The 14473-nt window shown below is 36.9% G+C and overlaps 1 protein-coding gene and 1 long non-coding RNA gene across 2 annotated transcripts; one reads left to right on the forward strand and one right to left on the reverse strand.

The window, feature by feature from the left end:
• The first annotated feature begins 1614 nt into the window (after positions 1 to 1614).
• Positions 1615 to 2280, forward strand: LOC113273471. The gene is made up of 3 exons (XR_003322412.1): positions 1615 to 1735; positions 1817 to 1891; positions 2105 to 2280. It is a non-coding gene; the product is annotated as an uncharacterized LOC113273471 (long non-coding RNA).
• Positions 2281 to 4040: 1760 nt separating this feature from the next.
• On the reverse strand, positions 4041 to 6827 carry LOC113271884. Its single transcript, XM_026521808.1, has 6 exons — positions 6810 to 6827; positions 6250 to 6353; positions 5356 to 6152; positions 5109 to 5152; positions 4242 to 4297; positions 4041 to 4158 (listed from the first exon to the last, which is right to left on the reverse strand). Exons 1-6 carry the CDS (start codon positions 6825 to 6827, stop codon positions 4041 to 4043), a joined length of 1137 nt encoding a protein of 378 aa, XP_026377593.1.
• Between the last annotated feature and the right edge of the window lie 7646 nt (positions 6828 to 14473).

A 14473-nucleotide genomic window follows, 5' to 3' on the forward strand; every position in this document is an offset into this window, starting at 1 on the left:
TTATTGATTGTACCTGCAAAACAAAATATGGTTTAGGGTTTACTGATTCAGTGAAACAAAGATACAGAAATAAAAAGGTTAGGTTACTAATTAAAAAAATTCGTTCCTTCAAAATAAAACCAAACAAAAACAATTAGAACAAAACCATAAACAATCAAAACAGATACGATAAACAAAGAGATGGAGAAGGAAAACAAACAGAGAAAAAGAGAATCAGCGTATGAAAAAAAAGAGATGTGATTAGGGTTATGGAGATTCAACTCGTTCAACAGAAAACTTTCTGTTTGGGCTTCATAAGAATAAAGTTTTTTTTTTCTTCTAATTGGGGGAAAGACTGCTGATAGCCTGGAGGATTATAAACATGAGACAGACGGTAGATGATGGAGAAGAAGGTGGAGACGAAGTTGTTTTAGGGTTCGAATGACATCTTTTTTGGTTTCATAACAACAAAAAAGAAGAAAAATCTGTTTTAGTTTTGTTTCCGGGGAGACTACTTTTTCCACTCACAAAATCTTAGGGTTTGGTATGTGTTTTTTTTTGTTTTATGTTTTGTGGGCGAAATTTGTGTGGGAATTCCTGTTTTTTCTCTCCTTTGAGAAAAAGTGAAACGGATCAATTCTGTGAGTGGGTGAGGATCACCGTTCAACGTGGAGCCTTATGAGCTTAGGATTTTAAAGGAGTTAGATGAGCAATCCTCACCGAAATCCTATGTTTTGGCTTTTCCCACCGATCCGGCCCACTTTTCATTTAACCTATATAGACGGACAAACGAGTCTGTCCGTTTCAATTTCTTAAGTTTTGAAAAAAAAATTCCAAGTTTACCCCTTAAACTAAGTTAGTTAGCAACCATAGTTAAGCTAATTCAGGTTTGTGAGGTTTACTCGGATAGGAAATGGATACTAGTTTAAATAGAGTTATATCCCAATTCTTTATTTAATCAAGAAGGTATAGGTATTTATCTTTATTTAATTTTCATTTATATCAGATAGTAGATTGATTGTAATTGCAATTTTCTAGTGGTTGAAACCCTAACCCTCTTTTTACTATTTAAAACCATAATTTCCCATGCTTCCCTTTAGATTTCATTGGGTTATACTTCATATCCTCATAATAGTTGAAGGTGAGGGAATTGAGTGGAATCAGATTTTATTAGTTGGTTCTCTTATTCGGATTGAAACCAAATGGAATCTAATACTATTTATTCTGAAATGAGTCTTGGTTTTTAAACGACACTGCATAATCATACTAAGGATATCTGAGCTGGAAAACTTATTTATAGTTTCTGGACTACCCAGTTGATTCACTGTATATGTTGAATTTCGTCTTTGTTCTGTTCCATGAGATTGATTTGAATTTTTTTTATAGTGTGTGCAATGTGAATGGAAGCGATAATGAAACCCTACCCTACCCTCCTTCCCTGTTTTGTTTTAGGTATGTGTAGTTAGGTTTTAAAACCCCCATATTGACCACAGGGTGCAAGAAATTAAATACAAAATAAATAAAATGAATTGCATCAGCTAAGTTTGATTTATTTGTATGAATGGTTGGTTAATTGCTTAACCAGTTTGCTGATAAGGTGAATTGTGCAGCTGGCAAGGACAAGGCTGTGGACCGAAATTTGCGAGAGAAAATGGATAAAGTACAGGCCTCGTTATGCTACGGTTGAGCAGAATATTATAATGGAAAAAAACAGAAAGCGAAGAACCAGGGAAGGGGAGGAACAACACCTCTACAGGTACTTATTAACCTTAAATAAATACATTACATTAACAAGTGGTTTGGATAGGTGCCTTACTACTCTCAGCTTATCTAATAGGCATGGATGCGGAACAAGTAGCCGCTTCAGAGGTGGAAGGATTAAGGCCAACAAAAAAACTTGCACTTGCAACAGGTGGGACACCAAAACTTGCATTTATAAACTTTATATGTACTGAGTGTCCAAATTTGTGTTCGACTAAATAAGGGTACCATATATATCTTATATGTACATATTTATAAACTTTATATAAGTGATGTACATCATTTAGTAACACCACAATTCTTGTTATTCCTTGCTTCTATTTTATTTGTTTGATTGAAATGATCTATTTGAATCATGCGTTAGGTACACCCAAAACGGCAAAGAGTAAGGCTGCAAAGAGTAAGGCAGGGGTTGAAAAACCCAATAAAGGAACCTCAACTAGGAGAAGTTATTCACAAAAGGTTCAGGGGTCCCCACAACACTTACCAATCGATACTGAGGGTAAGTTCCTTCCGTAACCCATTTAAGATTTAGGTTGCAGCACACACTATTTTATCTTACACAGGGGCATTAACACATGCGGCCTATGTGACAACCAATTTGGGACCCAACGAAGAGTTCATTTGGAAAAATAAACGTACTGAATATGGGAGACTGCATCTTAGACAGCGGAATTATTACTAGCCAGCTATACGTTTAATTTAGTTTGGTATTATCTTAACATACAACTTATTGGGTGCAGTGTGAATCCAACTTTACACCGGATTATTTTTTGGCCAACAGGACACACTTCAGGTGTACATAGATGCGTCGATTTTTGGAAAGCCTTTTTTTTTTTTGGAATATCGGGCTGCTGATTCATGTATGAAGCTCGATTTTTTGGAGCAACCTAAATGTTAGCTTAACTGATGTCAGGCGTATATATACTAACTTCAGATACAGGAAACGGGGATTAGAATACTTGTGTAGGTCATTAGTCGGCAGTATGAGTTACTAGATATGTTTTACTTTCGGTATGGTAACTGTTAAAATATGTAATCGCACTTCATGTTACCGCACTTCAATACAATGTCTGCCTGGTCAGATGAATGTGTAAATGCAAAAATTTTAGCGGTTATTAAAGATGTTTAAGGATGTTTCACGAATATTGAAGCCTGTCTGTTACACAGATTTTTATGGATGTGAAACATCATACAACCAAGTGTTGAGGTTTTCCTTTGACTTGTACAACACTTGAGAAATGTTTCTTGTATTTTGAATTTCACAACGTGTTCTCGTTGCACATGTCGAAACTGTAATCTTTACTATGAAAGATCTTTACTGTGAATTATTCTCGTGGTGAAAACCTACGGAGATAATAAAGTTGTGCCTAAACACGGAAAGTGGTGTTTTTTAAGTCATTCAATGGCAGAATAAACTTCCTGAGTTGAATATAAGTGAAAGAATATGTAATAGATCCTCCCCCTAATTTAAGTCATTCAATGGCAGAATAAACTACGGACCTTGTAGTTGCCGCAAACCAAATACAATTTTCTCTTAATGTGCAAGTGAATAATATGATGTGGTATTCTTAATTGTTTCCTGAGAATATATGATCGGTTGCTGGTAAAGTTTGTCGAACTAGAGAATCGCCTATCTAATTGGGTGATTTTTGCTGAAAGATTGGTCACTTGGTCTTCAGACGGTCGTATAAATTATATTGGGTAAACAACAGAGAAAGTTGTATAAAATTAATCTGGTACGAAACAAAGAATGACGTATAAAATAAATTGGGTACCAAACTAAGAATGTAGTATAAAATAAATTGGGTACAACAGTAACAGGGTCGCATAAAATAATTAGTTATGATGTTCTGATGATAGTACAAATTACAATTGATACCTGATTCAGACAGTTGTGTGTAACTTAAAATGGAATATTCAGATGGCCGTAAAAACTGGTTAGGAACATAATTTAGTATAATATTAGTGGCCGATCATAGTCTAAATTAAGCCCTCTTGTTCATACTTTTTTAGGCCAAGAAAAATAACCCCATTTCCAGTTAGTGACATGTTTTGCTAATAACATTGAAAGGAAAATCTGGCCAAATTAATAGAATTCCAACAAAAGCACAAACGCGGAAAAGTTTTTATTTACATCATTAATTTCATTTATAATAGTCGTTTATTTTCTGATTTAAGCATCTATTTAAAGACAACTAACGATACAACAACGGTTGGAATAAAATTTAATTCAAACTACATGTTGCAAACTAAAATTGAAGATTTCACAGCATGAACGATTACTTAGAGTTTGAAACTTACTTTCTCGTTGACCTATACGGGCACATATTTGGACCTAACGACGGCACTCTGCCATTATCCAGTAAGAATCCAGCATGAGAGAACAAATTAGTTTGAATTTCAAATAAATTGTATCTACCACACAAGGACTTTAGCAAGAACAGATAACAGTGATCTTACCAATCCATCCAGCAAGAAATACAGGTGATGCTAGGTACATAATCTGACCAGTTCCAGTTCCTACCTTTTTAACGATTTCGCATATTGATCCTACCTGTAAACATGAACAATCAAACACTTACCGTGAACCAGCTTAGTCATCTATATCTTCGACTCTAATCCATAGGGTGTTTGGTTCTCTGCTGCATCAAGGCCCCTGTTTATTAGATAGTATGTTCAAACATGATTACCAGTAAATTTGAAGTCAGCTAATAAAATAAGAGTATGAAACTGTAATATACCTCGATCCAAACCGCATTCGTTTGGCGAGAACACCCTCATTGGTTTAACCATTTAGGCCTCCATATGTGCAAGAACAAAATGGTTTTCAGTATCGAGAAACCAGCCTCGTCGGGCATAGTGTGTGCGGCGAAGTTCAGGTTAACACATTAGTATAAATTAAAGGGGTACCTTATGCTTCAAGCACTAAAGTTTTTGATGGGTAACTCTGTCGGAGGGTCGTATAAATTTTACTAGGTATGCCAACAATTCCGTACTATTAAAAAAAATTGGGACCTTATTCTCGAAAAAGCTCAAACTTTTTGATGGATAACTATGCTGGAGGGTCGTATAAATTTAACTAGGTAAGCCAGCCAGTCTGTACTAAGATCAGTGAAGATGCACCAAATAGAATTAGGTGATAAACACTTTGGTGTTAAACCATCACTCGAAAAATGAGTTCACAAAAGGTGGGTTCTAAGATCAGTGAAAATGTGACATTTTATGACGACAATACCTGCAGTTTGTTCGACCGTCCCAAGAATACCATCTGCACAGGCGCTTAGAATGACGCGGAGGGGGAGAAGATGCATCACTGAAATACAATATTTTATCTAGTTACAGTCCATATCTACATTAAATATTACGTTTAACTCAGATTTAAACAGAGGATGCCTGATGGGCATGCCCCCTGATACATCCACCAAAAAAAAATGTTACATTCATACAAGAATGGCCAGTGTTATGTGACTAGGCGCTACAAATTATACAACAAAAGTAAACTAAACTATATGGTGCTAACTACATGCAACCGCAAAAACTACATGCGGGTAGGACGAGGGACGGGAGGTGTGTCACATGACCTTTTTTTATGACCCATCTCGTGACATTTACTGCACCTAACTGTAACTCTCAAAACACTTTGAGACTCGATCCTCTTCCTCTTCTTCCTCCGACCACCACTGCGCTTCCAAACGGGTGGAATGATGTATTCAGAAGTTGGATCATACGGCCATCTGGAATAACCTTCACATGAAGCAAGAGTAACAGTGTAGGTGCGCCGATAATTGTCCATGGAATACCAGTCATGGCAGTAATCTGCCAGATCCAGACCCATACGCATTATAGACGAGCAGGCATGTATACATGGAATACCAACACTTTGGAACTGTAAACAGCTGCACGTCCGCAATGTAAGATCCACAATATACAATTCTCCCAGGTGGTCGACAGAAAACTTGTTGTTGCCGTAACTAGTGGGAATGCATTGTTTGGTCTTGTTAACAACTTTGACCAATTTCTTCGATGCATATCGGGTGATAGACTTAGTACGCGTGAAACTCCTGTCATGACGCTTAGCAAAGTAAACAGCTGCCTTGACGTGGGTATCCTGTACAAGTGCGGCAAAGGGATAAGACCGTGCAACTCGAAGTTGAGAATTGGTCGACTCGCACATATTTGTTGTGAATATACGCCACCTTTTCAAGGGAAACAGAAAGGCTTGAGTCCATAGTGCCTTGTCATACTTAAGCAACCATTCTGCACACCACGGCGAGGCTTTACGGATCTCACCCATATGGTATCCAAAATTTCGGGGAAGAGCTGTAGTAGCGGCTATCCATATGAATTCACGTACCGACGCATCGTTGAAAGTCGTATAGAAGTTCTCCAAGAAATGACGCACAGTTGAGCTGTAAGTTGAAACACAGTTGAGCTGTAAATTGCAAGAGAACCCCCACAGTAAAGTCACATTGCAAAATTTGCATCACAAACTCTTACACAGATTACCTAAGTTGTCCAAACGTTGGTGCATTTGAATACCATAGGCCTCCTACACTTACTACGACATCAAATTCAGCAGTGGCGGAGCCAAGTTTTCCAATTGAGGGGGGCTAAAAATAAATTATCAGTAAATTCTAAGTTTAATCAATTTTCAAATTAAGTTCGTCAAGTTGCCCATCAGGCAAAAATACTGGTACAGAACACTAATTAAACCTTCACCCACTAGGTCAAATTAAAATGATAACCGAATCTTCTATCTAATTCACCCGATCATCGTTTTTAATCTTATCCAAATTAAAATACAATAGACTTTACATTCTTTATCTCTCTAATCGATTCAGATTAAGCATAAATATAAAGATTAAAAGTGTCTTTTTTCACATTATCACACTGACCCTAATTGATTTCTACAATAAACCCTAATTAATTAATAAAGTCCAGGCATACTAGTGGAAACCCAAACTAGGGTTCGATTAGAAAATAAGTAACTTCATTGACAGGAATCTATGCACACGCTTAATAAAAACATAATCACAAGTGAAAGAAGAAAAGTAATCTTGGATCACCTGTTGGATTCCCTCCATCTCTGATACTATTTTCATCCACAGGAAAAAATTAAGTCAGAGTAAAGTGAGAGGGAGAAGAACATGGTAAAACTGGGGGAGATCTTGACATTAAAAAAGAGTAGAAAGCATTCGGATTTTGATGTACGGGTTAGAATATTTTACTCTAAATGTAGTTGCAGGAAATCCTACACTACACCCCTCACAAAATTTCATTAACATTCAACTTATTTTAGATTAACAATCTTAATTTTATTGATCAATCTTTGAACAATTTTACAAGAAAAGATAAAAGAATCAAGAATAACCTCTGCTCTAGATTTTCTCTCTCCTATTTACTTGCTTCTCACTCAGAAAAAGATTTCTCCTTTCCTTTACAACTGAACGACTATTTATAGGGGAGTACATAGTGGATGACAACTAATCTGTCCTTTATTTTCGGATATGGCTTGCGACATTCTCGCAACCTTATAAATGTTAATCTCGCAAACACTCTAATTTTCGCAGGACCATCACATTTTTTTCATGATTTTAGATGACGTCGTTTATTATGTCATTCTTGAAATTGGTCTGCGACGCTGTTGTGTTGTGTTGTTGATAATTTCGCTGAGACATTACTGCTGCGAGATTCTGATCCTACATCTTGCCTCTTCTCATATCTTCTCTGCGAAGTAGAGAATGATGTGAGAAATGCCGCAACTGTCCATCTCTTCATATTCTGCATTTATCACACATATCCTTTCTTCCATTTATTTCTTGACACGTCTTCTGTAACTGCTGCTTTTCAACCGCTCACGTCTTTTCGCATTAATGGTGTTTATTTCTTCGAGTAAAATAAATCTTCTTTATATATTCTTCTTACTCTTCTTTCCATTATCTCTTTACTTTCTCTTCTCTTTTTACTTTCTCATCTCTGCAACTCTTTTCTTCTTCCGTAAGTTCTGCTACTGTAATTCTTCCTTCTTTAATTTTCTTACTTTTTATTCATTCCCATACTCTATATTCAGATATGCCTCCAAGTGGCCACAAACATGAGAAAAACTTAAAAGATGTCCAAAAAGATCTTGCTGAGAAAGGTTTCACACTTTCTACCATTCCTGGTGAAAGTGCCAAGTCAATTCTTTCTATCAAACTCTTCTCTGATCAATATTGTGATGATCAATCAATCATAATTTCGCTAGGTCAAATTCTCGTAGGTCTCCCCATTCCTCTTTATGACCTAGATATTCCTCTGTTCTATGAAATTCTCGCTCACTCGGGATTTTCGCGAGCTATCTTCCAATTGAGTGGGGATTGCATCCGTCTGATACTAGAGTTCGCTAACTGTGGTGCTGGTAAAGGATCTCTGTAATCCAAAGAACTTAGGGATCCTAAATTCGCAGACTTGGAGATAATTGCTGAGAAATACATAGTAGCGAGTTTCTTTGAAAATTATGAATTAATCTCCATGAAGAAAGAGAATACTCGCTGGGGTATTCGTTTGAAAAGGAAACATAACATTGATGAAGCTAAAATACTCATGCAAGACATTGATTGGCATTTTGGTAAGAACACAACTCCTCGCCAATCTAAATATGATAAATGGTGTGTCTTTCCCTTAATGCTAAAAGGTCCTTACATTGTCGGATCAAATGTTCTTCCTGAGAATCTCGCTACTTATCAACCTTGGGTATTATCTTGGACCGGGAAGGAGAAAGAGGTATGTTTCTTCCAGTTTCGCTCACTTTACATTTATTTATTTATCTTTATTCTTTTGTTCGCTGACTCTTGCGAAATTCTACAGATCCAGAAACTGAAAGATAGCTATCATAGGACTGGGAAGGCTAGTACCTTGTTAGATCTTCTCTCATACACAGATGAGGTAAGAAATATTCTCTTATGATTTTAAACAGTATACTGTTGCCTCTATTTCTTATTTCTATCTGTGTGTGAAGATTATTGCTGAAATAGAAGAGCCTGCTAATGTTAAGAAGAATGGAGATAAAGGCAAAGGTGCTCTTCGCAGGGAAAAATCAACTGCACCTCCTTCAAAGAAGAGAAAAATCCGTTCTTCCTCTCCTTCAAATATTCCTTCTCATGAAAATTCCGAGAGTGATGAAGATAATGAGGATAATGATGATCTTGCTGCAAATGAAGATTCTCCATCTGAATCTTCTATGGCTAAGCTCTCTGGCCTCTTTTCTGATTCTTTTCAAGGAATGGGAGATAGTCAATTCGCCAATACCTGCAAAGGTCTCGCTACAATTTGCGATGTTCCTTTATTAGATGGTGATAATTCTCTTCACGGAGTTTCTAGATCAATGACTCCCAATTTCCTGCATTCTCTTAATAGTCTAGTATGCTTTCATCCTTTTACTTTTTCATTATTGTAACTCAAAGTCTCTTTCTATTTTAATACTTTTTATATTTTCTCGCAGGCTAGAAAAGCTTCTTTCGCTGTTGCCTCAGATCTGGAGAGGAGACGCGAAATTCTTGAAAAGAAAAATCTTCAATTTCGTACAAAGAATGAAGAACTAGAAGTTGAAATCAAATGTCTTCGCGAGAAGAACAAAAAACTAGAAATTGATTCTTCTTCGTATAAGAACAAAATCTCTAGTATGTTACTTTTCTCCTTTCCCTTCATTCATTCATCCTGTTGTTTTATATTATTTGATTGACCCTTTTTGCAGACGTTTATGGTCTTTCTGATGAAGCTACCATTTTTCATTCATTTCCTAATGCCTTGGATAATGATACCCTTCTTGAGCGTCTTAAAAAATCTTTAAATAGTTTCTCAAATGATAAAATTTCATCTCTTTCTCTGAATGAACTAAGATCCAAATTTCGCCTCTTAGAAATTGACCATAGATCTAGTTTAGGCTTAGCCAACCGATTTAAGCGTCTCCTTCTTAATTCTAAAGAGAAAATCAATGAGTTGAGAACTAAAATTAGCGGTCTCATAGATGATAAGGATCGCATCTCTGATCAAGGTGCTAAGGCTTTGGCAAAATTCCAAGAGACCCTTCTTAAAGTTCAACTTGAACGAGATGAAGCTAACCGCAAGAACATCGAGCTCTGCGGAAGAGAAAACCAAATTCGTTCTCGTTTTCTTATAAGTAATGAGGATGAATTCGCTTGGGCTGCGAAAATCTTAGATGATGTCAGAAAAGATTTAGGTGTAAATGTTAGTCTCCAAGTTGAGCATACAACCTTGATTAGAGATATGATTTCTGGCAGAGAAAGTTATTAACTATTCTTCTTCACTAATTTTTTGTTTCTTATGAATTTTCATCAAGTTATTAATTTATTGCCTTTTTCTCGCAGATTTTGAAAGTAGATATCGCGAAAGGATTGAGGAACTTGAAGCTGAAAAAGAGGAACTCGCAAAGAATCTTTCTTCTCGCAACGACAAGTATTCTAGATTAAGAATCAAATCAAGATTACTGTCGCGAACTTTAAGAATGGTGTTATGCATTTTCGCAATCAAACTATTCAAATGGTTTGTGATGACCATAATATTCCTCATTCTGATTATCCTTGTCTCTTGGAGAAGATCCCAAAGACAATTCCCAGTCTGATTATTTCTGATAGCGAAGCTGATGATGAAGAATCTGATGGTGATGAAGGTTCTGATGGAGATGAAAGTTCTGATGCATACAAAGAAGGGAACAAGTCTGATGAAAATGATGAAGAATCAACTAAGAAGTAGTCTTTATTTCTTTCTTTAATCTTCTGTAATACTTGTACATTTATTCCTCCTTTCTGTATATTTGCGAATTCTTTTTGTTTCCCATATTCCTTGATGTATGAGTTTCTTTCATTTTGACCTGCATTCATTAAAACAATTCTTCCTTACAATACAATTAATTAATATAATCATTAATTTTTGAATTTTTGTGTAAATCTATCATATGGAGACAAATAACATTTTCTATCATATAATCATTAATTTTTGAATTTTTGTGTAAATCTGTCATATGGAGACAAATAACATTTTCTAATTTCATTCATTCCCATACTTGCCTCTGTTATTTGTATCCAAATGAGAGATTTTGCAGATTTTTCTTATTTTGTGCCTCAACTTCGCAGTTATTTATGTATAATTTCGCAATCTTATGCGAAGTGAATTTTGATTCTTTTCAAAATCTCATTCCTGTGTGGTCTTATTTTGCCTTCCTAATTAAAGGTCTTATTATGCCACCTCTTGTCATTGCGACAAAATCGCAGGACGTTCTTGCACTTTCATGCAAAAACCCATTGATCTTGCCTTAACTTTTTCTTTTGTATTATGGCCTCTTCAGGAATGTTGCGACAATATGACAGGCCTAAATATTCTTGCGAAAATAAAGCCCCATGACATTGTCGTCTTGCGACGAAATCGCAGGACGTCTTCGCACTTTCATGCGAAAACCCATTGATCTCGTCTTATCTTTTTCTTTTGTATTATTGCCTCTTCAGGATTGTCGCACAAATATGACAAGCCTTAATACCCTTGCGAGTAAAAAGCCTCATGACATTTGCGTCTTAAGACACTTATCATCCCTAATGGAGGGTGCCGCCCTTATCTTCCCCCTGGTTGCCCCTTCAAGGAGGCGTACCTCTACCATACAAGGTTGGCTCCTCCCATCCGTCTTAACAACAACCAGTTGTTTTCGCAGCCTCTTATCCCTTTTACCTATAGGGTTTATGGTTACGAGACTGCACCCTAAGTGGGGTTTTCTTCGGCCGAGTGCAGTATAAGCCAAGACTTGTCAAGAATGGAAGGTACGCTTCAAACGCCCCTGGCACTCTTGACTCAACCGTGTACCTCGGCGCCTTGATCAGATTCTGCACTCCTTGGGAGAGTCCTTATTACCTTAGTCGCCCAACCTAAGTCATATGCTTAAGTGAGAATCCAAGGTGCCTCTCCATGGGCTTTATTGACCCCAAATCTCCATGACTCAGGTTCCGGTGGCGGTGTAGCCTTTCCCTGAGCCATGCAACAGGTACCCCCTTATATGACGTACTTTAGGTCTTACATTTGCCTCTTGCGAAATTGTATTCGCGAACTAGGGTGTACGCCATAAAGGTTCGCCCCTTTCTCTTTTGTCATTGTTTTCTGATTGTCTTTGTAAATTCATTATCTCTGCGAGATTCTCGCACATCATCATATCGTATTTGCATTTCGCAATCTCAATTTTGTCATTCAATAAAATGTATTTTTGAGAATTTTACTTATTGCGAGAGTGTCGCAACAAATTAATCATTCATACATTTCTTTTTTTATTACCTTTTCCATCCTCTGCTTCTTTGTTATTTTTGTTACTGCTTCCTTTGGTAGTGGTATGTTCATCATTTTTTATTCTGAGCTAGCATTAGTTTCGCAACATCTCTTCTTCTTTTCTTTCGTTCGATTGCATCCACCATCAATCTCACTTCTTTGTGTCTCTTTGATTTTTTCGCCAATTTCCTTCTTGTTGCTCTTCCTTCGCAGGATTCCACCTCAGTTTCGTAACACCTCTTTCCTTCAACCCAATCTCCCTTTATGATTCCTACACCGCTGGGGTGAGGAATTTGATGCACTGGTGGAAAGTTGAAGCTACACCTAGAATCCCATGTAGCCAAGGTCGACCAATTAATGCATTGTAGGGTGATTCTACATCAACGACACAGAATAGGATTTCAGAAGATATTCCCTTCAATGGAATTCGCATAGTAACCTCCCCTTTAGGCTTGTTGGCAGTACCATTAAAACCATATATCTTATATGTTGATGGTATAAGATCATCATCTCTTCCATAGTTTTATAAGTATGATAAAATAAGATGTTCACAGAGCTTCCAGTATCGATTAGAATCCTATTAATTGCCCATGAATCTTCAGCTTCATCATCCTCATCTTCTTTCGGTTTTGGATTAATTTCTAATTTTACTACCAATGGATTATCATGTACCTCTTCACCTTCGGGATTTCTTCTGGGTAAAAGAAATAATCTGTTTCTGCCATTCCTCTAGTGGCGAGATTTTCGCAATATTCATAATTTCTCTTCCATCATTATCTCTTGCGAACACTCTACTCAAAACATTGTCATGAAAATCTTCAATTGTCTTGTATGAATGTACGATAGAGTGACAGAATAGATTCTTTGCTTTTGCACCAACTTCTATGAAGAATGTTTTCTTCTTTTCATCGTGTTTACTTTGTGATGCTCTGGTGGTGGTGGCAATGGTTGAGATTGTGGGTGCCCTACCAAAAAGTGGTTTAGTTTTCCTTGATCTATCATTCTCAGAATAATTCTTTTTACATTTCTGCAATCATTTGTGTATGTCCATGAAAATGATGATAAGAACAAAACTCATGACTTCTGTGGTTTGGAGGTGGTTCCGTTCCCATGTTCCATGGTGTTGGTATATTCTCCATCAAAATTATAGCTTCCCATATTTTCTCCACACTTGCATTTAGAGGTGGCATCTTGATTTCTTCCCATACTACCTTGTGACCTCCTTGTCCTCTATTATAGTTTTGTCTTTGACCTCCATAAGTTTCTTGTGGTGATCGAGTCTTTGAATCTTGTTATTTCCACCACGATTGTAGAAATTTCTTTCTCTTTCATACTCCTCTTGATCTCGGCTTCCCATAGCCACCAGTTTCTGTTGATTGTACCGTCACCTTCTCTTGTTGTACTTGCGAAGTGTCGCCACTGTGTTTATTAGTTTGGGTAATAAGCTTGCATTCGCTGTTTGTGAACTGGTGTTCGCAACTGGGTATGATTCCATTTCATTTTGCCTTTCCTCTAGAGCAATATATTCTTCTTGAAGTTCTCGCAATTCAGTCATTGTGATCGTATTCTTGACTCTGAAAATTTGGATATACAATAGGTTGGTTGCAAACATAGCATTGATAAATGATAATATAGATATCTCTCATCCACGGCCAGCCATTTCGCTACACATAGTCCTCCATCTTTTAGTTAGGTGCTTCAAACTTTCGCCAATCCTTTGTTTTAATCCAAACACGTCTTCAATACCAGGTCGCGAAGAATTATTACTTATATATGCCCCCAGGAATGTAGTCTGCAAATGATTGAAGGATGTTATTGTATTCTTTGGTAGACCTTCGAACCATTTTAACGCCTCCCCTGTTAAGCTGGATGCAAAATACTTGCATAATACGGCATCATGATTTTCCCATTGCAACATCACACCTCACATAGGCTTTAATGTGTTGAATTGCACAAGTTGTTCCATCAAAAATGCTGGTTAATGCGGGCAAATTGCATTTCGGAGGTATTCCTCCTAGTTGTACTTCCCTTGTAAATGGAGTTTTCGCAGCTTCTTCTATAGCTTCATCCAATTGTCTTCTGCCTACTTCTCCTCTATTATTTAGCATTCCTCTCATTTCTTCTAATCTTTCAAGATTTGTTTATTTACACCTGAATTTTGATCCATTGGTCTTTTTAATTTCCTCCCTTCTCGTTCATGTCTTTCTTCTCTCGCGAAATTTTGCATTTCTTCTTCATTATCCTCATCTCGTCTTCTTCTGCGAGTCTCTTCTTCTCATATCTTGAATTCGCATATGATGAGTCTCTCTTATTTTCCCTTCATGATTTTGTTCATTTCTTATTAATTCCATTCGCTGTCTTTCAGTCATCCTTTGTACTCTATCGTACTATTCATTGATATTACCGTTATTCCGGTTTTGTGTACGCC

This window comes from Papaver somniferum, chromosome 4, assembly GCF_003573695.1.
Source record: "Papaver somniferum cultivar HN1 chromosome 4, ASM357369v1, whole genome shotgun sequence".
Taxonomy (NCBI): Eukaryota; Viridiplantae; Streptophyta; class Magnoliopsida; order Ranunculales; family Papaveraceae; genus Papaver; species Papaver somniferum.

Excerpts from the sequence above, each read along its gene's own strand:
- LOC113271884 (XM_026521808.1), bottom strand. Across the intron at positions 6,153-6,249 it reads CCAACGTTTGGACAACTTAG|CTCAACTGTGCGTCATTTCT; the intron begins GTAATCTGTGTA and ends TTCAACTTACAG. Across the intron at positions 4,298-5,108 it reads TGTTTAAATCTGAGTTAAAC|GTAGGATCAATATGCGAAAT; the intron begins GTAATATTTAAT and ends TCATGTTTACAG.